Source organism: Ascaphus truei, chromosome 1, assembly GCF_040206685.1.
Source record: "Ascaphus truei isolate aAscTru1 chromosome 1, aAscTru1.hap1, whole genome shotgun sequence".
Taxonomy (NCBI): Eukaryota; Metazoa; Chordata; class Amphibia; order Anura; family Ascaphidae; genus Ascaphus; species Ascaphus truei.
In genome coordinates this window covers 365,610,073-365,631,388 of record NC_134483.1, presented here as the reverse complement: position 1 = coordinate 365,631,388, position 21,316 = coordinate 365,610,073, and the positions used below count along the sequence as shown (strand labels likewise).

Here is a 21,316-nt window from a genome sequence, read left to right as displayed (position 1 = left end):
GGCTGCAGGAGAGCTGGAGGCAGCCCCTGCAGAAGAACTCTCTCATACTCCCCCTGATAGACTGCAAACCCAGGCAGGAGTATATTTTGTAACAGGACCAGCTTTATTTTCTCAGTAAAGAATACAGCAATCAGTCAGCAGCAGCATACACTAACACTTGATTTCCAGCCAGAGGTCGGTCCTAACTCTTCCCCTACTCCATGATGGAGCAGGAGGTATGGTTCTCACTCCAACTCTCCTAAGGGAGAGGATAAAAGGTGACAGAGCCCTGCACACCTCTTCTGCGAGACCAGTCTCTCTCATGGGAGAGACAACTGGCTAAATTTAGGAAGTGCAGCCCCTTAAGTACCATGGGGGAAGGTCCAAGGTCTGAGCCCAGGATTGGGCAGAACACAGGCCTTTTCCCGCTTCCCCCAGTCACTCAAGGGAGCTGCTCACTGCTGGGGAAAACCCAGATTGGGCCTAACACTGTGTGCACTGTACCAGGATTTACATGTCAGGCAGGGTAGTAACCAAAACCAGACATGGCTACATCTATAAAACAGACTACTGTACGTACAAGACGGAGGGGCGAGAGGTTTCTTGTTTTACTGTGGTTTGAATAAATGTATTTTATTTTTTACTCTTCATGCCTGCACACCTTAAAGTATTGATTCATTTACCAATTATTCATTATTTTTTTACATATTTTTTAAATTTACTTTTCTGTTGTAAAGCAAAAGTATTGTATAAACCTTTTCAAAAATAAGATTCAAAGAGCTTTGTCCCTAATCTTAAAACAGGTTTAGCATTACTATAAATCAGCAACATTTCAAAGCTCTTTTCATTGAGACCCAGGATGTAAAGCAGATTTCCAAAACTTCCATTGATTTGCATTGAGATGGGGGAATTGCTTTCAGGGAGACAGCAAAAAAATGACACAGTTGTCATCTGAAAATTAGGGAGACTCCATCATAAATATGGAGATGGGTCAGCATGGAAATTAGGCGCAGTACTTCTGCTTATTACAGGCACATGAGGAGCAGGTTACATGAGACCTAAATCTTGCAGCATACAGTCGAATTGCCATGTGACATAACCCCACACACTCTGTATGGGCGAAGTCAGTGAAACACGGGGGTTGGAAATCTGTAATTTTTAATAGTTATTTAGAGTCATTCATTTTGTATTTATTTATTTTTGCATCCGAACAAAATGATAACATAACTAAATAAAGATTGAGTTGCGTCCCACAATTTATCCTCAGCTGGTGTTGCTAATGACAGCACCCCCTTCACCCCAGCCCCCCCCCCCCCCCCCCTAGTGTCGAGAATGGCATAACCCGAGAGAGATCACGTGACAGTCACACTGTATACTTGCAGTGTGCGGGCGGTTCTGTATCGGAACGTTGCTGACAATGGCTTGGAACCTCCGCGGGAGTGTGCGGGGTTCTGTGCTGCTGCTGCTGCTGTGCATTGTCCTGTCAGGGTGCGGGATCTGCGCGGTGGCTCAGGATGTGCCGCCGGTAAGCGAGGTGGTGGTCTCTTTAATACCTGCGGGGAGGGCAGCTGCTGAGATCACTGCTACTTTGGTATCAGTTTCTATTGCAGTGTATGTATGTATGTATGTATGTATGTGTATGTATGTATGTGTATGTATGTATGTATGTATGTGTGTGTGTGTGTGTATGTATGTATGTGTATGGCTGTGATTCCTAATGATAATAGTGCTTTATGAAATCCCTTCTGTTTAATGCTGCCTTCCCTGGTATCAGCATCTGTGGTCTCTAGTGCAGAGCAGGACATCGCATAGTAACGAATGCGAGAGAACGAGTGATCGGGTACCACAAGGATCCAGTTGGATCGGTACTTTTCCTAACGTCTAGCTTGCCTGCTATGTACGAGACTGTAACCGATCTGCGTGGTACTGGCATTTAATGTACCAGCTACACTTCCGGGTTGAGTTACTGTTAACAAATTGAGATGGTAAAACCTCCCTTGATCTTCCATTCGCTGTTGCTGTCCTGCTGCTTTCATTAGATTCACAATATCCTATTATTACACACGGATTGTGGGACTCTTGTTTGTGACAGATAACCAAGACATGGAGAACCACCCGACAAGAGGAGGACACTTTAAGACTGGAATAGTTCCTCCAGGTTTCAATGTAGGGCTCTGAAAATACATCACGCGGCTATTATATGGTTAGCACACGTTGTTCTATTAGTTGAAGTTACTGTGCAAGGCTGATATGTAAAAACTAAACACTGATTTCACTTCCCCCTCTGGAAGAGAACAAATGATTACTTGTGGTGTAGAGATGACCTTGTACCAACTAGCTGTTTTTGTATACTCATGAGTTCTCCAAAATGTCTGGTCATCTGCAGAGAGAGAGAGAGAGAGAGAGAGAGAGAGAGAATGACATTCAAGGAGCTGCTGTATTTATTTATAAAATGTTTTATCAGGAAGTTACCTCTCGTTTTCAAGTATATCCTGGGCACTTTATGATCTTGGGGCAGTGAGCAGGCCTCTTGGTGGTTGGCAGATGCTTCTCTTAGGTTTGTGGGGACAATGCAAACATTGATTCTGCGCTACTCCCAAACCCGTTAGCTAACTCCTTTTTTAAACCCTCATTATTAAAAGCGTCCTGAATGCTCCTGGAACCTGGCATTTTTATACATGGTAGAAATGTAAGTGTTTCATGAGCAGTCAACCATTTATTTTTCCTTTTAACCAACGTAGAAGTTATTACTTAACCTTCAAGTGTAAGAACAAGAAGGCACCGGCTCCTTCAGGATTATTACTTGAAACTCGGGCTTCTATGTCATGTGTTTCATTGTGTGGGGGCGAGGGTCTATGTGTCCAGGCCAAAGTGGGGTAATACTGGGGCAGAACAATGACCTCATATTAATCAGCGGAAAAAAATTTGGATACACAAGGAGTCCATATATATATTTTATTTTGCATTGATGCATAGATGGTTATTTTGTATGTCACTTGTGGGGAAAACCACAGATGTATGTGTGAACTCCAGGGTTTTATGCACACTAAAGAATAGAAATGTTGCTTATTTTTAGGGAATCTGTATAAGCATGGTGTCTTTGTCCTCTCGTTTCAGTATACAGAGGATTGCAGAAGTGGGACGTATCCTCCTGCTGGCCCAACGTAAGTTATGTTGCAACAATACCAATGAACACCAAATGCATGTGTGACATGCGCTTATAAACTGTTCTTATATGAAGGTCATTAGTAGGTGTTGACAGTCTGTTTTCTAATGGCTATCTAAATTAACTAATATGCACAGACCATATTAATTTCCAAAATTGCCCTTTTTAGAGGACTGGGTGTCCCTTTTGGGGTCCTGCAGCGCAATACGTGACAGGCCTCTCTGGCAATAAAGGGGTTAATTGGAGAGCTGCCCTATTGTCATGGAGTTCGTAGGCATGGAGTAATATTTCAAAGGGTTTTTGTCTTCTTTGCTGTGATCATTCTTTGAGTTTCATTCACTTTTGGCCTAGCTGCTTTTAAAAAAAAATTTGGTAATTGCAAGACTTTTCTTAAATCCGGGAATAACATATGAGGTTAGAGGAAGCTTGCACTGGTCCTGTTAACATAAACATAAAGGCACAATGTGTGTCTTAGGAGATTTAAAATGTAAATTGGAAGATGCTAAAATCACCGATCAGTAGGACGGTTTCACCATAAGCAATTTTATGGCCTCATAACTTTGGGCCCTGCTGCAAAGTGGGATGCCTAATGATGGTGCACAATCAAATCCTTCTCATCTCAATGCTTTCTTCCCTGGTATCAGCATCCATGATCTTAAGTGCAGAACACGACATTGGGCAGTGACCATTACTGGGAAAGGGGTAAGGACTAGAGGACCACAAGGATAATGTTGGATCAGACCTTTCTTTAAAGTCTGTGCAACCGACCTGTAAGATACACTGTGCAGTACAAGGGAATGCGAGTCTGTATCGGGACAAGCTGAAGTATTTAAATTGTGCAATAATACATTGTACATGGTTAGAGTATCCGATTTGTGTTCCATGAGAGCTGAAATCATCAGTTATATGTGAGATAAAGTAAGCATGTCATAGCAGTGAGGACTTCAATAAAATCACCATTACTTTTTTTGTGTTACATGGTGGGAGTGTTGAATTTCTCTTATTATTATTTTTTTTAATCACATGTTCTTGTTGACCACATCCGTGTAATTGTTGGACTGTGCAACACAAAGCTACATTTGCTTCCTTTCAGGTTCAAAGGAAATGTGCCCTGGTACACTGTTAATCTGGACCAGCCACCCAATGAAAGATGGCACCAGTTAATAAGTCATAAAAAAACACAGGTGAGTGTGTCAAAGTTTAAATTATTGGCTAATAACCTAAGGGGCCAGTATTGCTGAGCCTTTACTTCTATTATTGCTACTGGGTGGTCCCAAGGAGCACCCACATGATATACCAGTGGTAGGCAGCATTAAATACTTCAATGTGCGGCCCTTGAGCCTTCAAAAAGGCAGCACATTACCCACATATGTATTTGGTGCACAGGCCGTAAGGATGTTGCAGCCACAGGAAGGAATACTGTGAATACTGTTCCACTCCTCGTCTTACACTGGGATCTAGTGATTGGCACAGGAGAGGAGCAGGGCAGTACAGTATTTATCAGTGCCTTGTTATAAAGCAGCTGAGGGAGTGGGGAGAATCTACTCTTCAAGACGGAACCCTCTCCGCTCCCTTTTGTATTAGGAGAGTTAGCTGCTGCGGTAGTCGGTGGTAGGAATAGGACGTTTGGCCACAACCAAACCGCCGCTGGCTCTCCGCCCCCGTACATGTTGACACTGGGACAACTCACCGCGCGACACCTGCTGCAGGGTACATCGCTGCGCACACCACACATCTTTAAATGGCAATGTCGCGTGCGCTCCGGCACCAGCGCTCTATCTTTTAAATGTCCCACATTTAAAGATGGCTTGTCCCAGTGGGCAGCGCGGGACTTGGTGGACGGAGCTTGTCGGAGCAGGCGGCGCGGCTGGATATCGCCATTTAAAGATTGCGTTGGAGCAGCGACTTGAAAAACCGGCGGAGCGCCAGCTGCAGTTTGGTCACGGCCAAGATCGGTCAGTATTTGGGGCCGCAGGTGAAGCCTCAGTGGGGGCCGTCTGTTGCCCACAAATGTGATATACAGTAGCTCCAGCAGCCATGTTACAAAATAAAAAGCAAACGACTTAACCAATGTTTGTTGTCATGTTTCCGTTTTTTGTTTTTTTTTTTAAATGTAAGCTTTTCTCTTACCTGGGACCTTGTTATTCTGACCGCTTGTCAATCTTGTTTTTCCTGTATCATTTGACTTGCACGAGTGAATGATATGCACCTCCCTTTTGGAGAACCAAGCCGCTTCAGGACAAGGGAGGGTGTTTTTCTACTGGCAGGAAAAGGAACATCTAACACACCCAGTGGAGAAGTGATAGGGAAAGCAACATGTATGTAACGTGCTCTGAAAAAGATGGTGATCACTGAGCTTTAATCCTTCATGCATAACCATGGCCATCACTTTAGTGCTAGGGCACTGTGCACTTTTAAGCACTTTCATGTGTCACCATTTAATTTTTAGAAATCTACCTGTGACATTGAGACAAGAGTGACATCAAAATCTTAATTATAACATGTACATCAGGTTGATTTCGCAGCTGCTTTCTTTTTAAGGTACGTAGAACAGAATTACTGCTGTGATTTGATAATGTTGCATTCCTAGTAACAGCGCACTACTAGTATTAAAGTTGAGAAATGATATGGGTTATCCCTGGGATAGAACACATGTACTAAATGAGATGTTTACTGTTGGATTTGTTTGTTTTTATGGCAGTTGCTTAATTGTTACATAATTAACCGATGCTGATCTGTATAGTGATTTCTGTATTTCTTCTTAATCTTCAGTTAACCAATTTAATTCAAGCTATTAAGGATTTGGCCAAGTCCCTTTTTGCAAGTGGAAAGATTATTGAATTAGTGGACACCAAATTGGTAAGTATAAAGTGTATTAACTCACAGCACAGAATGGTTTAATGTGCTGATTTTGCACCATGAATTTAAGTTGGAATAAAGCGAAAGGATTAAACAAAGTAACTAACACCTTCTCTACCAGTTATTGATTAAGTACAGTAGTAGCTCGGTCCTAACATAATGACACACAAAATGTTAGTGAGACATTTCTTGAATAAATACAACAAATTCTACACAAGAAAAAGGACGACTGAAAAAGCATTTTAAAATACGGATTAGGTACTCTAATGATGGGGATATATATATATATATATATATTTTTTTTTGCCACAGCTATAATTGGTATAAAATTATATACTGAGGGGGTTAGCAGTGTTGTACATAGATACAATCATGCAAAATGTTGGTGTCTGAGAAACAGAGACAAGACAAAAAAACTAGTTACTCCCACTTCACAGGTCAGAAGAGTCTTTACATGTAGGCCATTATGTATCTCTGGTATACAGAGAGAATACATTACACATACAGTATGTTATTAATGGAGAGAGTCCATAAGATTGAGGCACATGACATAAATGTGGTTGTTTATCATCTCTTACGGCCTCGCCATTTATGAAACCTCCCCAGGTTTCCGTGCTGCGTGCTGGCCAGCAAAGTGCAGACTGGAGAGAACTGAGATTCTCATTTGTGTTGAGTATTTTTAACATAATTTGCAGCCAAGACTTGTGTCAGAGTAAAGCTTCCAGTTTATTCTAGTAATTGATTCAACAGTAAGTGCTTAGTAGGTGAGATTTATATTTTGATCCAGGGTGAACTTCCTTGTGTTATGCACAATCGGCAATTCAACGGAAAACGGTGCTCTGAAATTGGGCAGATATAATGGGACCACGTGAAATAATTAGGGGATTTCTGATTAAATTGGAAGATTTGAAGACTTGCATTTACTGGAAGTCACTTGACAATCAATAATGCACGTTTTAAAAATGTTGTGAACACTTTCTGTAAATAGCCATGGGCTATAGAACATGGAAATCTTTGTATCCGCTTTATTGATGCAATAGAGAATTGCAAAAACCCTAATTATTATTCATTCATTTCCAAATTCATCCATCTATCTTCAGTGCTGCCACCTCCTTGTACTAAAGCTTCTCATGGTAAACACCGGAAACATTCTACATTCACATGGCTCGCATAATAGGCAGAATATGGTTTGTGACAGATGAATCACTGGTCAGAAGTGTGTGTGTGTGTGTGTGTGTGTGTGTGTGTGTGTGTGTGTGTGTGTCTCTGCTAAACTCCTAATTATTACATTAAAAATGCACATTGACTCAAATCCTATTTGAAGAGTAGATTGTCACATACTTTATGAAGTGTTAATGAAACATTTGCAATGCCCCACTAGACTCTTCAACTCTCAAAGCGTAAGATAGATTTTTAGCTGTAACCAAGCAATGTATGTTTGTTTTGCAGCCTCTGCTCATTGGATCTCTTCCTTTTCCATTTGGTGAGGAGATTAAAGGAATCGCTGATGCTTCTGGGCTTCCATTAGGTACAATAGGGGTTGTTGTTATTAATGGCAATAATGATGTACTTTTGCCTCAAAATGCTGAATAGCAGTGATGGTCAAAAAAATGTTGTGGATTCATATCTGCCTCGAATTGGGCGGTTCCTTTGGTCTGCGGATTTCCGCAAATTGGTCTCCAAAAGGACGATTTGTCTTTTTTTTTTTTTTTTAATGACTGACGATCCAATCTGCGGATTCTGCAATCCGTTTTGAAAAAATCCTCCAGCAGATTGCGGAATCCACGGATGGGACTCTTAAGAATCCGTGCGGATTGTATCCGATGGCGGATATGGATTAATCTACACGGAATGAAATTGGAACAATTTGTGGGCGAATTTACACCGCGGAACCTATTATTATTATTATTTTATTATTATGGAAAGCTCCTCAATGATTTTCACAGTTTCGCTGATTTCTGCTGATTATTTACCCAAGTGTTAATCATCATCAGTCACAATGACTATTCCATAAGGTATAGGCCTTTATAATGGCCCCGACCACAATGCAAATTACTGAGCCCATAACTCTTGCTATATTAATTTGTTTAATTTTACTTTTTAAAAGCCAACTGGATACAGAACAGGGCCGTTTTCTTTCTGGGTGTCTGAACTTTGAGCAGTGACATGTATACCTTGAGCCAAAACACTGTGGAATGTATTTACATATTCGTCCACTTTACAAAGAAGTGCTACTCCATAACACCCCTTCCATGCTGGCAGACACTTTGGCGCCTTTCAAGTGAATGGGCCATAAAGGGCTGTACTGTAGTTACTAACTGGTGTTACTCCTTCCATACAAACACATAACAGGGGCCATTTTTACTAAGCCGTGCTGAAAGGTGTCTTATGAAGTGTCACGGCCTAGTAAATGCTGTATGCACCATTATGTTACAACGTCTTGTTAAAGAGGAAACAAATACTCAAATTAGGAGGAAAACTTTCTGCATCATTCTTTTTCCTGTGGTGTTTTTTTTCTGTAGGGGAAGTCATGCTGTTTAACATTTTCTATGAAGTTTTCACTGTGTGCACGTCAGTGGTGGCAGAAGACAAAACCGGTAATCTCAGGTTCTTGCTAATTTTGCCGTTTTCCCCCGACATCCCACTGTTGGAATACACTGGGACGTTGTTGGACAAGTACTGAAGTTTACTGACCCTTGCTTTGTTTTAACATTACCAGGAAAGTTGTATCATGCCAGAAATCTGGATTTTGGATTATTTCTTGGGTGAGTGGCAGACATTTCTCGTTGATTTATTATTGGTAATTCTTATCATGGGAGCTGCATGGCTGGATTGCCCTATCGGGTCGGTGCTGCGGCTCCCTAGCAGCAGCAGTGGCCCCCGGCTTCCCTTGCAGTGACCCGGTGGTCCCTGTCCGTGATGCTCTCCCTCTAACTGTCAGCAGCGGGAGTTGGGTCCGACTGGAGGAGGGAGTTGCAGAGTCCCCAGACTGGGACCTCCTCACCCCAAGGCAAGATTGTTGGGGGTGGGTGTGTCTGTGAGTGGGGGGAGCGGGGAGTGTGAAGGGGAAAGAACGGGGGTGGGGGGGGAATGTAAAGGGGGCTTGATTACGGAGGCCACGCGCTCTTCCCCCCAACAATTAAACTGAGTGCCGGGGGGAGAGCGCGCGGCCTCTGTCGCTTACCGTCTTCGGAGCGGCATCTCCTCCTGCAGCGTCGCGTTTGTCATGGTGATCCGACTTCACATGGCGACGCATTGTGATGACACCGCGATGTCACATGACGGCGCTGCAGATAGAGGGCCGCTACTGAAGGCATCGCCCAGGCCGATATGTGCCTGCAATCTGCTCATGGATACATTCCTATTTCATGTTTCTCTCTAATAAAGCAGAGTAAAAAATACTATAATTAGGCATTCACATAATAGCAATCAGAACCCTGGCACCTACATAAAGTAGCGGACCGCGGCCCATGGTACTGTAGACTGCAAATGTAAAGACCAGTGATTTAAGAGGCACAATTGGAATGTTTAGTGCAGCGGTGTGCAAAGTGGGGGGATTTTTGGGGGGGACGCGGGCTGTTGCAGAGGTCCCGCGCACTTCCCCGAGGCATTTAAATTAAATGCCGGGGGAGCGCATGAAACCTGCAACTCAATTGTGAAGAGTTGCTATGACGCGTCACCATGGCAACGCGGCATCAAATGACGCCACGGTCTCATGCGGAGTGACGTCACACACACCTGTCTCCATGGCAACGGAGTAATGTGACCCCATGGCGTCATTTGACGCCGCTAAACAAGGTAAAGGGAGGCGTGAGGGAGCAGGCAGGAGGGCGCAGCTCCAAAAGTTTGCGCTCCCCTGGTTTAGTGTACCATGGTACTTAATCTGGCACTTATGTGGCCAGAATGGTGACCGTATTGCTTGAAATTCTCAATGATTTCTTTGCTGCTAGCACTTACATCAGTTGTCACCTGTCAACATTTAAACCCTTTAAGAAAACACATTCTTCCTTGTATCCCACGTTTTTTCACACAGTATTTAATCCAGTTTCTGTTTGACGTTGATGTATTTTCTGTGTTGCGTTCATGCTTCTTTTAATGCAGTTGGGATGTGAAAAACAGTTCCTGGATGATCACCGAGTTACTGAGGCCGTTAGTTGTGAATGTGAAGTTCCAGAGAAATAATAAAACCGTTTTCCAGTCTACAAGTTTTGCTGGATATGTGGGGATGTTAACTGGAATGAAGCCTGTAAGTTTATTCTCCTTACATTGCAGCAAATACTTACAGTATGAGCACAGGAGATAAAGCTGTAGGCATAAATGTACATTTTGCCCTTGAGAGCTTCTAACCTAAGTGGTAGCCTGGGTTGGCGTGTGTGCTTAACATACAGAGCTCAGAGTATGCTTAAGTAGTGCTCTTTAATACTGTATATAGGGGAGGGAGGGGGAATGTGCGTTTAATTCCTTAGAATTTTCAAGCTGAGATGAGACGCGGTAGCGTCCCTTTGAATGAAAGCAGTCAATGTATTTTTACATTTGTGTCCATAGGTGCAGTGTTTTAGCCAATTATTATTTTTGCAAAACTAATTTGCATTGCAACACAGCCACTTGATAACCAGTGCACTATGCTTGTGTAGATCTGTATCACACTAATAACTCTGTGCTGGATTGCTGAGTGTGCCCTTTTGAGCACTGAGGCACATAGAGTATTAAGGAACTGCCTGTGAATCTTGAACTACAGAACTGAAGCACACTTAGACCGTGCTTTGATTCATGCAATACCCCTCTCGCCTTATCCCGCCCCCCTCCCCCTTATTTATATTTTCATAAAGGGAAACCCCTCAGGTTTACTTTTTGGAAATATTTGATAAGGAATCCATAATTCTTTCAAATAAAATAGTTTGTTTACGAGTTTTCGCCATCTTGGGACACAACTGAATATCATGGGCCAGTATCTATCAGACTCTGGTGTGTGTGTGTCCCCTTTGACCTCTTGGTATAACCGAGTATTTCCAATAGCAGGCCAGATTTAGTTTGACGGCACAGAGCATTTTGTTTATTATTATATTACAGGTTCTAAGGGAATGCCGGGACCCCATGCATGACATTTTGAGCGACCAATCTCAGACCAGTACTGTTTAAACAAGGGGCGTTCCCACCATGTGTGAATAACGGGGCCCAGTGACTGTGATTTCTCCAGCACGCATGCTCCACATTAGGGAAAGATACTGCTGCTGTGTATTACTGTCTGTGGAGTATTTTAAGTTGAACCTCCGTAATAGTTAAGATGGAAGGGGAGGCTGCATGAAGCCAGATCTTGGCCCACGAGCCCGCACTCAATTGGATACCTAGATCCTGTTCCCAGGTAGTTTGGTATTTAAGCCAAGCAATGCTTTTTGGTAAATAAGATGAGCCTTTGATTCAGTATGTTATCCTGTATAAAAAATATATAATTAAAATGTGGGTGATTGTACTTTTAATTTATCTGTTCTTTCAAGCAAAGCTTTGTGCTGGGTTGCAGGTCTTTCCAAAAATATCTGGGTTAAAATACAGCATTGGGACAGTGGGATCCTCCGAAGATAAACTGCGTTATTGTTAGATTCGGTTGATCACCTGGTCCCTGAGATACTTATCGGTTTAGTTACCAGTGCTCTCTCTGGACATTTAAATGTCCAGCAGAGGACGTTGCAGATTCCTATTGGCCCGGAGGACGTGTAAGATTTGGTGACTATATTGAATTCCTGAAAAGGGGGAACACTAGCAACTAAGCCAGCATTATTCAGCTTCGAAGGAACCCCACGGGTTCCAGTGCTATGTGGGGAAAAACACAGATGGATGGCTGCTTTAACTGTTCTCCTGGTGGGGTTTATGTGAGTCACTTAAACAGGAAATAGTTTATAGCACGATCAACATTATGATCCCTACGAGGGATCTTTTTATGAATACGCTGGTAAAAATTGCATGTACAGGACCTTACATTGACTGTTAAACTCTATACTGATCCAGCAGGCCTTTCAAGTTTTATTGGTTTTGTTTTCCCCCAGTAAGTCTCATTTAGACCCTGAGCTAGTCTGGCTCTTTTTTAGCACCAGTGTTCTCAAATTTTAATGGCAATACTCCATTCAAATGTTTGGGGGGGGGGGGGTGGTTCTGAACCCCAAATATCACATGCTACTCTTTTGTAGAGAGACGTGTCCTTATTTGCATACGAGTGTCTCGGATATTGTTCACCTAAGGAGCGTTTTTGTATCTTTTCCTAGGGAGTACTCACTCTTACAATGAATGAGCGGTACAGTCTTGATGGTGGTTACATTGGTGAGTCAGTTCTTGGGCTGTGCTTTCTATAATGCAGTTGTGAGCCGTCTGTTTCTCTTCCTCCTGATGCAACTAGTCACAAGAGATGGAATAGCCTGGTCCCATTAGCTCTGTAGCGTGGCTCTTAATGCAAGTCTTTGTTTTGAATTGCTGTGTGTTTGCACAGGTATCCTTGAGTGGATTCTTGGCAGGAGAGATGGCACCTGGATGAGTTTTCTCACGAGAAATGTACTGGAAAATGCTACCAGGCAAGTGTCTGTTTTCTTCTTCACTAATGTTTGCTGGCAGTCCAGTCTTCAAATCATTATTCTTCAGAAGAGAATGACCTAAGTAAGGATTTTACAGTTCGTGCTATTTACTCTATACAGAGTTAAGGACCATATCTCTGGGTAAGAAGCAGGTTTACATTCACGAGTTAGACATGTATGCATAGCTTTATTTATATAGCGCCATCCAGGTACATAGCGCTTTACAATACATGTGGCATAATATTATAGCATAATGGGAATAAGCTCTTCGGACATAACACAATAGGAAAAGGAGTCCCTGCCCCGAAGAGCTTACAATCTAAGGGTTACGTAGGGAGAATTTAAAGAGGCAAGAGGGTGTTCTGGTAAGTGTATCTGCAAGGGGCCACGGTCAGTGCATATTTGTGACAATTGCAGATAAACTACTTTGCTTAAAGTAAAGATGCATATAACCGATTGTAATCACTTCTGGGAAATCATTTTGTGTTGCTTGCGTTCTGTGTACCATGTCCTTGTTATGTAAGACGATATTACTATAATAGAACATTTTAGAACTTTACTAAATCCTACTTGGTCATTATTTTTTCATTCTCTTTGATAAAACAGGTAGTGTCTTATTCTGAGCCATTCTGCGTGCTAATTACTCTTGGCATCACTACATTTGCAAGGAGGGGTGTGCATGGTCATTTGCATTAACAATACATAAGAAGAGCTGTCGTGTTTTTGTTACTATTTAAAAAAAAAAAAATACAAGACCATTTAGTACGTAAAGCGTGTTTCTTCTGAAATTACTAGAACTAATACATGTTTACATTTTGATCGGACGTTGACAGCAAATTATCCAATAAATGTATTTCTGATTAATTTTAAGAAAAGAGGGGGGGGGGGGGGAATAAATGTAAAAAAAAAAAAAAAAGCTGAAACAATTGCTTCCCCTTTTAAATAATTGCCACCGTTGTATTTTGTTGATTTCTCTGCAGTTATGAGGAAGCTAAATCCCTTCTATCAAAAACAAAAATGCTTGCTCCAGCATATTATATACTTGGAGGCAACAAATCCGGAGAGGCTTGTGTAATCACCCGCTCCAGAGAATCCTGCCTCGATATCTGGGAGTGAGTATTTACTGGTTTACTTTGGGAAAACGACAAGTGTTTGAAATACACATGGCCAAAATATCCCGCATTTTTTTTTATTTTCTTTTTCATATTTTTTTTAAGGCTTGATATTCAGCAGGGAAGGTGGTACGTACTGGAGACCAACTATGACCATTGGAAGGAACCTCTCTTCGTTGATAACCGAAGGGTACCAGCAATGAAGTGCATGAATCGGACAACCCAACAGGTACATCAAATGACGGGGCTCATTTCTTTCTCAAGTCCTTTCCTAGAAGGGTTTTCCTATTTTAATTATGGGGAAACCACCCTTTCTTCCCGGGTGATATTCGTTACCACCTTCTTTACCCCTTTTTGAGGTACAGCTGCCCAAAGTAACCGTTGAGAAAGTATTCATTAGAATATATATGTTTTTCTTATTGGCTTATGCCAGGGATTCTCAGGCTTTTCTTTTTCACCTTATTGTTTATATGCACTTGGAGGCCAAACTACATTTAAATTGGCTTTATTCATGAGTATATATACATAAGATGTCAACAGTAGCTACTCCTGGAGCAATCTTTAGCACAGATGTACTGTTAGTAATAGAAAGGTCACAGACTGCAAGAAGGAGCTGCCTGTTGTAATTTTGAAGGTTTTTGTGGATCACGACCAAAGTCTTCAGAGACCACGGTTGGACCATGAACCACTTGTATACTGTGAACCATTATTGGGCCAATAAAAAGGTATGGTACTACTTATGTCTCCCTTTTTTTCATATAACATAAGGTACCAATATGCTCCAGTTTGTCTGTCTTGTTTCTGTAATAATGCTAGTGTCTGCCCTGTTCCTCTCTTGCTGCAGCTAAAACATTAGTCCAAACGTTCATTCTGAGAATTTTTACTAACCGCTGCCTTGCCTTGGAGTTTTCCCTGTCAATTCTAAATGCCGCATTTATGTCCATCTCGGCCTCCTTCAACGTTCTTATCCGCTTTCCTCCTTAAATTTCCAGTCCCTTCTAGGATCAAAACGAACTACTGTAGTCATAGTGATCAGCTTAAAGCTGCAGTTCAGTCTTTTTTTTTTTTTAATTAATTTTTTTACTTCAATAGTTTCATGTGTGCAATCTCTAATTACCTAAAGAACTGTATAGCCGCAGGTCAATTCGTTCTCCATGTATTGATCGGCGAAATTTGGTGACATCATTAGAGAAGGGATATGTTTTTCTTCTGCTTCTGTCACTCAGTGGAAGCTCATGAATATTCATGAGCACTCCTGCATTGACATGTGCTAGAGGGAGGGCAGGGCTGACAAAGGGGTGTGCCAGGGCTTGTGACAGGACATGAAGGGGCAGTGCCTTAGCAAATGGTTGTTAAAATAGAATACAAGAAAATTGGTCTTTCAAAGTTGTTTTTTTAAAAACAGAAAATGCTAAAACTATTTTTTCTTACTACAGAACTGATTTATTAAAAAAAAACACACATGCAGGATATTGACTGAACTGCAGCTTTAAGGGGTTGTATGTAAGTGACTGACTTTCGTACAGGAATAAAAATAGACCAGACATTTAAAACCTAAAAATACATATACAATACTGTGGTTTTTTTTCCTGATTTGTACCTAATATTTCATTAGACTCCTGTCTGTAAAATGTTTTATATATGTACAGACAAATTGTTAATCACACTTTTTTTGTGTGTGCATACAGTATAGGCCAAACCTATATGAAAGTGGAGACCAGTTATCATCAGATATTATAATTACTCTGATCCAGTAAAAGAATATTTTTTCTAAGGAAATAAACAACCAAAACATATTTACATTTTTTTTGTTGTTAAGGAAGAAAAACATTTGTGACCGCTGCTTAAGTCTTGCGTTCCTCTGTAGAATTTGGTACATACAGTACAATGCACTCTTTCGCCTCTCTGGCCTAATCTTATCTTGCAGTCTGCTCACAACTACCTTCTTTCTGCCCCTCTTGTCTCTACAGCTGTGTCGTGCCTGACCACTTTCTCTTACTTGACTACTACAGTTTATTTTTTCTATAACTCACACAATATAAACTTTATACAGTAAACTCTTTGGGCAAATCTGTTTAGGTGAAATGTTCTCCTGTCTAGTAACACGAGTAGGATATGTTTTTTTTATTTTATGAAGCCTATGAAAGTAATGCTGCAGGAAAATTAGTTTAACGTGCCATATGTTCAATTATCTTTCTAGAGCATCTCATTTGCAACAATTTATGATGTGCTTTCAACCAAACCTGTCCTCAACAAGGTAACCAGCTCCAATTTTTACAGTCCTGTTTCATAAAGGTTTACCTTTTTTCTTGAAATCATAACATTTATTTTAACAAAATAATATCTGTGATAACTCTTACGTTTGCTTAGTCAGAGGGTTGAGCACAGGAGAGATGGCTATCACCAGTTCATCCTTCCATGCAGAATGCACAGAGCAGGGGACACAGCCTAGTCATAAGTAATGTAAATAATAGTAATAGAAAATACATTGAGTATCACACACACCATTCTTCAGCGATGTCCTGTTTCTGGATGTCTGACATTGTGACAAATAAAAATGAATTTGCCTAAAATTGTGATGGCTTTTTTAAATTTATTTTTATTAAGTGTGATTTACACTTTGTTAACTGAAACGCTAGTATTGGGAGCTCTGAAGGACCTGGTATCCTACTTGGCTGTATCTCCCATATCTATTGATCTGAAGCGTACAATATGCAGCGGTTATGATGTGGTCCAGTACCCACTCTTTCTATAATGCAATGTCTTTGTTTGCACATAGACGTTTGTAATATAGCCCAACAGTACCATAGTTATGCCTGGCCATGCATTCCTTTGTATGGGGTAGATTAACGTACCAAAGCCTTAACAATTGTGACTGGCTCTTGAATGGTCAATAACAATCACTAATAGCAGCCACACTTCTGTGCATCTACCCTGAAGTATGTGCAATTTTTACTCTGTGCACCTTTTTACACCAAGTGCTTCAAAATGTACATGGTCACTTAACTTGCTGTAATGAAGAAGAAAAGGTAAATAGCTTTTTTATTAAATATCTTTATCATTTTCTACTTTTTTCTTTGCAAGTGAAGCGTTTTCGATTAATTTATAGTGACTGGAAGTTACAAAGCTGTTTAGATGGGTGACATTCAAAACACACTTAACATGCACCCTGTCTTCTAAGCATGATTTGGTTGTCTAGTTCTACGCCTGCCACCACTCTGCTCTGTGTGGTAACAACACCGGATATCGGATAAGGTTTTTTTTGTTTTTTTTTGTTACTTAAATTTTTATTGAAGATTTTTATATACATACAAAATAAGGGAAACATAAGAGACAACAAAGAAAGGGGGGATACAATAATACAAATAAACTGGTTATGAAACAATAAAGGAGAGGGGGAAGGGGTAGCATTTGTAACAGTATAACACTGTAAACAACAATTTAAATACCACATGTATCACTCTGCTCCAAGTATTCTAGTCTATATATGGGGATATACCTGCATGACGGAACCAAGAGCCCAAATCTCAGAGAATTGCTAGGTAGAGCCGTTCAAATAGGCTGAGAGTTTTTCCATATAGACTATATGCCAAATTTTGTTATTTATTTCGTTTAGGGATGGGGGGGCAGGTTGTTTCCAATTTTTGGCAATTGTACACCTTGTAGCGTTTAAATTTTGGATATTACTTTAGCTTTTTTTTTTTTTTGAGTGATTGGCCATTGGTTTTCCTAACAATATATAAACTGGGTCGTGTGGGACAGTGATTTCCAAAATCTTGTGTATTAGGGCGAACACTTCCGACCATGTTTGTTGACTTTTGGGACATGACCAAAATATATGTAATACATTCCCCACTTCACCACAACCACGCCAACACAGAGGGGAAGCACCTGGGAGAAAAGAGTCTAGTCTGGCAGGAGTCATGTACCATCTGAATATTAACTTATAAATGTTCTCCTTAATCACGACGCACGATGAGTTTTTGGAGGCGGCTTCCCAGATATCTTTCCAGATATCGAGATCTATGCAGACGTTAAGATCCTTTTCCAGGATACCATATAGTTATCGGGGGTTGGTTGCTCTTGATAGAGGATAAACTCTGATATATTCTGGAGATAATGCCCTTTGTGTGGGGCTGGTGTAGACAACAGTTCTCATACAAAGTTAAAACATGGGATTGTTTTGGTTTGTAGACTGAATATAATGCCTAACCTGGAGAAATCTGAAGAATTCGGAAGAGGGGATATCATGGTTTGTTTGTAGCGAAGAGAATGGGGTGACTTTCCCTTGAGTGAAAATATCCTTAACTCTTATGAGTCCTTTTTGAATCCAGGTATTGGATTGCGGGTTACCTGTGTAAAAAGGAAGGGAGGGGTCCGAGAATAGGGGTTGGATAAGGGAAGGGGTACCGGTTAGTTGGAACCTGGATTTGAGGGAGTCCCAGAGATTACAGGCAAAGGATTTCACGGGTTCTTGTAGATCTCAGCTGGTCTAGACTTTTTATTGAGCCAGAGAAGATTTTTTATTTTACATGGGGAACAGATCAAATCCTCTATTTCGACCCACCTTTTTTCGGTTGGGTTTGAATGCCAGCTAATAAGTTGCCCTAGTTGTGCCGCTCTATAGTAGTTTTGTAAGTTCGGGAGAGCTAAGCCTCCTTCTGATTTGGACTTATAAAGAATATCTTTGCGAACTCTGGGTCGCCTATTTTGCCCGGTCAGCATTTTATGGAGCTCGTATCGCTGTTCTGTAACTCAACGTTGGACCGCATATACGGTAGCATATACTACAATCACACTATTAAACATAAAGGGGAATGGTTATATTTATGCTACTTTTTTTTTTTTTGGTCCTATTTCCCGTAGCTTACTACATATACCACGCTGATGACTGTTTCTGACGGCAACCTAGAAGCCTATCTACGGGACTGTCCAGACCCCTGCATGCCTTGGTGAGAAGTAGGGCTGAAGGAAACTAAAAGGACTGCTACTTGACTCACAACTATCCAGTTGGTGGGAGCTAGCACAGCACAGCACAGAAGAATTAAATGAAGAAGAAATACTTGTGGAAGCGCTTGGCTTATATGGACTACTACAGAAGTGGCCAACTCCAGTCCTGAAGGGCCACCAACAGGACAGGTATTAGGGATATCCCTGCTTCAAAGGTGGCTCAGTCATGCTGACTACGCCACTGATTGACACCTTTTCTGAAGCAGGAATATCCCGAAAACCTGACCTGTTGTTGGCCCTTGGGGATTGGAGTTGGCCACCCCTGGATTACTATTTAACATTTTCAACTTTTCTTACGTACTTACTTTTCCTAATGACACCATAGAAACCGTGCCTTCTCACTGATTGAATTAATGCTTCTATGTGAAATGTTCTGATTTAAAAAAAAAAAATGATATTTGATAGTATTAGGAAGGATTTAATACATCATTGTAGGATAACCTGACCCCATTGCAAATAGGGGATAAAGGTAGACTCTGAAATTAATATTGCATTAAAAAAAAAAATGACACCTGCAAATTGGGTGTGTGTGTGTATATGTATATAGAATTTTTTTAACAAGTTGATCACTGTGTAATGACACCTTATTAAAGCCAATTCTGTACACTTGAACCTGTCCTGTTTTTTTATATTGAACATACCTGGAATCACACTGCCTACCGTACAAAATATGGCTAATTTAAAAGTGTGCAGCAGGACTGAAATGAATGGTGAGGTGACCACTACAAGAGCATAGCTTTTTGTTTTGTTTAAGTCCAGATTCATGTTGCAACATTTAATGTTCAGACTAACTGACCAGAGTCTCCATTCTGCTGCAATCTGGATCAATGCCAGTTCTGGTTGAGCGATGGCTGCAGCTTTGTGCATTCTAAAAACGGGAATGTTATCTTCTGGAACAATAATTGTTAGGTGTAAATATAACAAACTGCTTTAGATATCTATTATATATTATAGGCTAAAGCAGTAAAATTCCGGGCATTACTGAAATCCCTGCCTCTCTGATTGGTTAGAATTCTGGGCATTATTCATTCAGTAATGCCCAGAATTTTTTGGCAACTTGCCAACTCACCTTTCAGAGATACGGGGAACGCGCTGAGAAATTGAAATAAAAAAACTGCCAAATTTAAAACTGCTAACAGTAAATACCTCTCCCGGTCCAAGCTCCAGCTGCATCTCCATTCCTCGCATATGCAGGCTCTCCCTCTCTCTCACACAGCTGCTAGTTTTGTGAGAAGCTGGCGGGTCCCAACTAGTAACTAGTAATATTTCTTCCACAACTTGTATACAGGCATACCCCGCATTAACGTACGCAATGGGTCCAGAGCATGTATGTAAAGCGAATATGTACTTAAAGTGAAGCACTACCTTTATTCCACTTTTCGATGCTTCGGTACAGGTAGGGAACAGATATTACTGTTCAGGACGTACTGACAGGCGCATGCGCGAGCTGCCATTTGCTTATTGGGCGAGGGCAATCGGCGCGTCACTACTATGGCGGTCATTAGGGCAGAATAAGTGTCCGTACTCGTGAAGCAAGCGTACGGACACGGGTATGGTGCTATTAAAAATATGGCCTTACCCGCGAGTGTACTTAAAGTGAGTGTCCTTAAACCGGGGTGTGCCTGTAGCATCTGCTAAGGTAATTTGTATTTGGCTTTTATTTCGTTTGTAGTTAATATCACTGTCTCCCCATCTTTCTCCCCCCCCCCCCCACCTCTTTGTTCCCTCCCCCCCCCCACCTCTTTCTTCCCTCCCCCCCACCTCTTTCTTCCCTCCCCCCCACCTCTTTCTTCCCTCCCCCCCACCTCTTTCTTCCCTCCCCCCCACCTCTTTCTTCCCTCCCCCCCACCTTTCTTCTCTCCCCCCCACCTTTCTTCTCTCCCCCCCACCTCTTTCTTCTCTCCCCCCCACCTCTTTCTTCTCTCCCCCCCACCTCTTTCTTCTCTCCCCCCCACCTCTTTCTTCCCCCCCACCTCTTTCTTTCCCCCCCCCCACCTCTTTCTTCCCCCCCCTCCCCCCACCTCTTTCTTCCCCCCCCTCCCCCCACCTCTTTCTTCCCCCCTCCCCCCACCTCTTTCTTCCCCCCCTCACCTCTTTCTTCCCCCCCAACCCCCACCTCTTTCTTTCCCCCCCTCCCCCCACCTCTTTCTTTCCCCCCCTCCCCCCACCTCTTTCTTTCCCCCCCTCCCCCCACCTCTTTCTTTCCCCCCCTCCCCCCACCTCTTTCTTTCCCCCCCTCCCCCCACCTTTTTCTTTCCCCCCCTCCCCCCACCTTTTTCTTTCCCCCCAACCCCCCACCTCTTTCTTTCCCCCCAACCCCCCACCTCTTTCTTCCCCCCCAACCCCCCACCTCTTTCTTTCCCCCCCTCCCCCCACCTCTTTCTTTCCCCCCCTCCCCCCACCTCTTTCTTTCCCCCCCTCCCCCCACCTCTTTCTTTTCCCCCCCCCCCACCTCTTTCTTTCCCTCCCCCTCCCCCCCTGATTTATATATCTATACAAAAGTGTCTATTTTAGGAAAAAAAGCTTGCATTTAGCCTATAATAGTAATAATCCCCTCAGAACAGGGCATTACTGAAAAATAATGCCCTGGCCTATAATTAAGTAATAATCCCCTCAGAACAGGGCATTAC

General features: G+C 42.0%; 1 protein-coding gene across 1 annotated transcript; it reads left to right on the top strand.

The window, feature by feature from the left end:
* Positions 1-1,336: 1,336 nt before the first annotated feature.
* ASAH1 (N-acylsphingosine amidohydrolase 1) lies at positions 1,337-19,298 on the top strand. The gene is made up of 14 exons (XM_075610098.1): positions 1,337-1,504; positions 3,097-3,143; positions 4,239-4,329; positions 5,918-6,004; positions 7,454-7,532; positions 8,527-8,601; positions 8,724-8,769; positions 10,106-10,250; positions 12,262-12,316; positions 12,483-12,564; positions 13,545-13,676; positions 13,782-13,905; positions 15,877-15,933; positions 18,543-19,298. The coding sequence occupies exons 1-14, from the start codon at positions 1,397-1,399 to the stop codon at positions 18,630-18,632; spliced, it is 1,218 nt and encodes a 405-aa protein (XP_075466213.1). The 5' UTR covers positions 1,337-1,396; the 3' UTR covers positions 18,633-19,298.
* Positions 19,299-21,316: the final 2,018 nt, after the last annotated feature.

What these genes read in the sequence shown, in the direction of transcription:
- ASAH1 (XM_075610098.1), top strand. Translation starts at nt 1,397, where the DNA reads ATGGCTTGGAACCTCCGCGGGAGTGTGCGGGGTTCTGTGCTGCTGCTG. An exon ending in GGTGGCAGAAGACAAAACCG is followed by an intron (nt 8,602 to 8,723) that starts GTAATCTCAGGT and finishes TAACATTACCAG; the next exon opens with GAAAGTTGTATCATGCCAGA. An exon ending in TCCTGCCTCGATATCTGGGA is followed by an intron (nt 13,677 to 13,781) that starts GTGAGTATTTAC and finishes ATTTTTTTTAAG; the next exon opens with GCTTGATATTCAGCAGGGAA.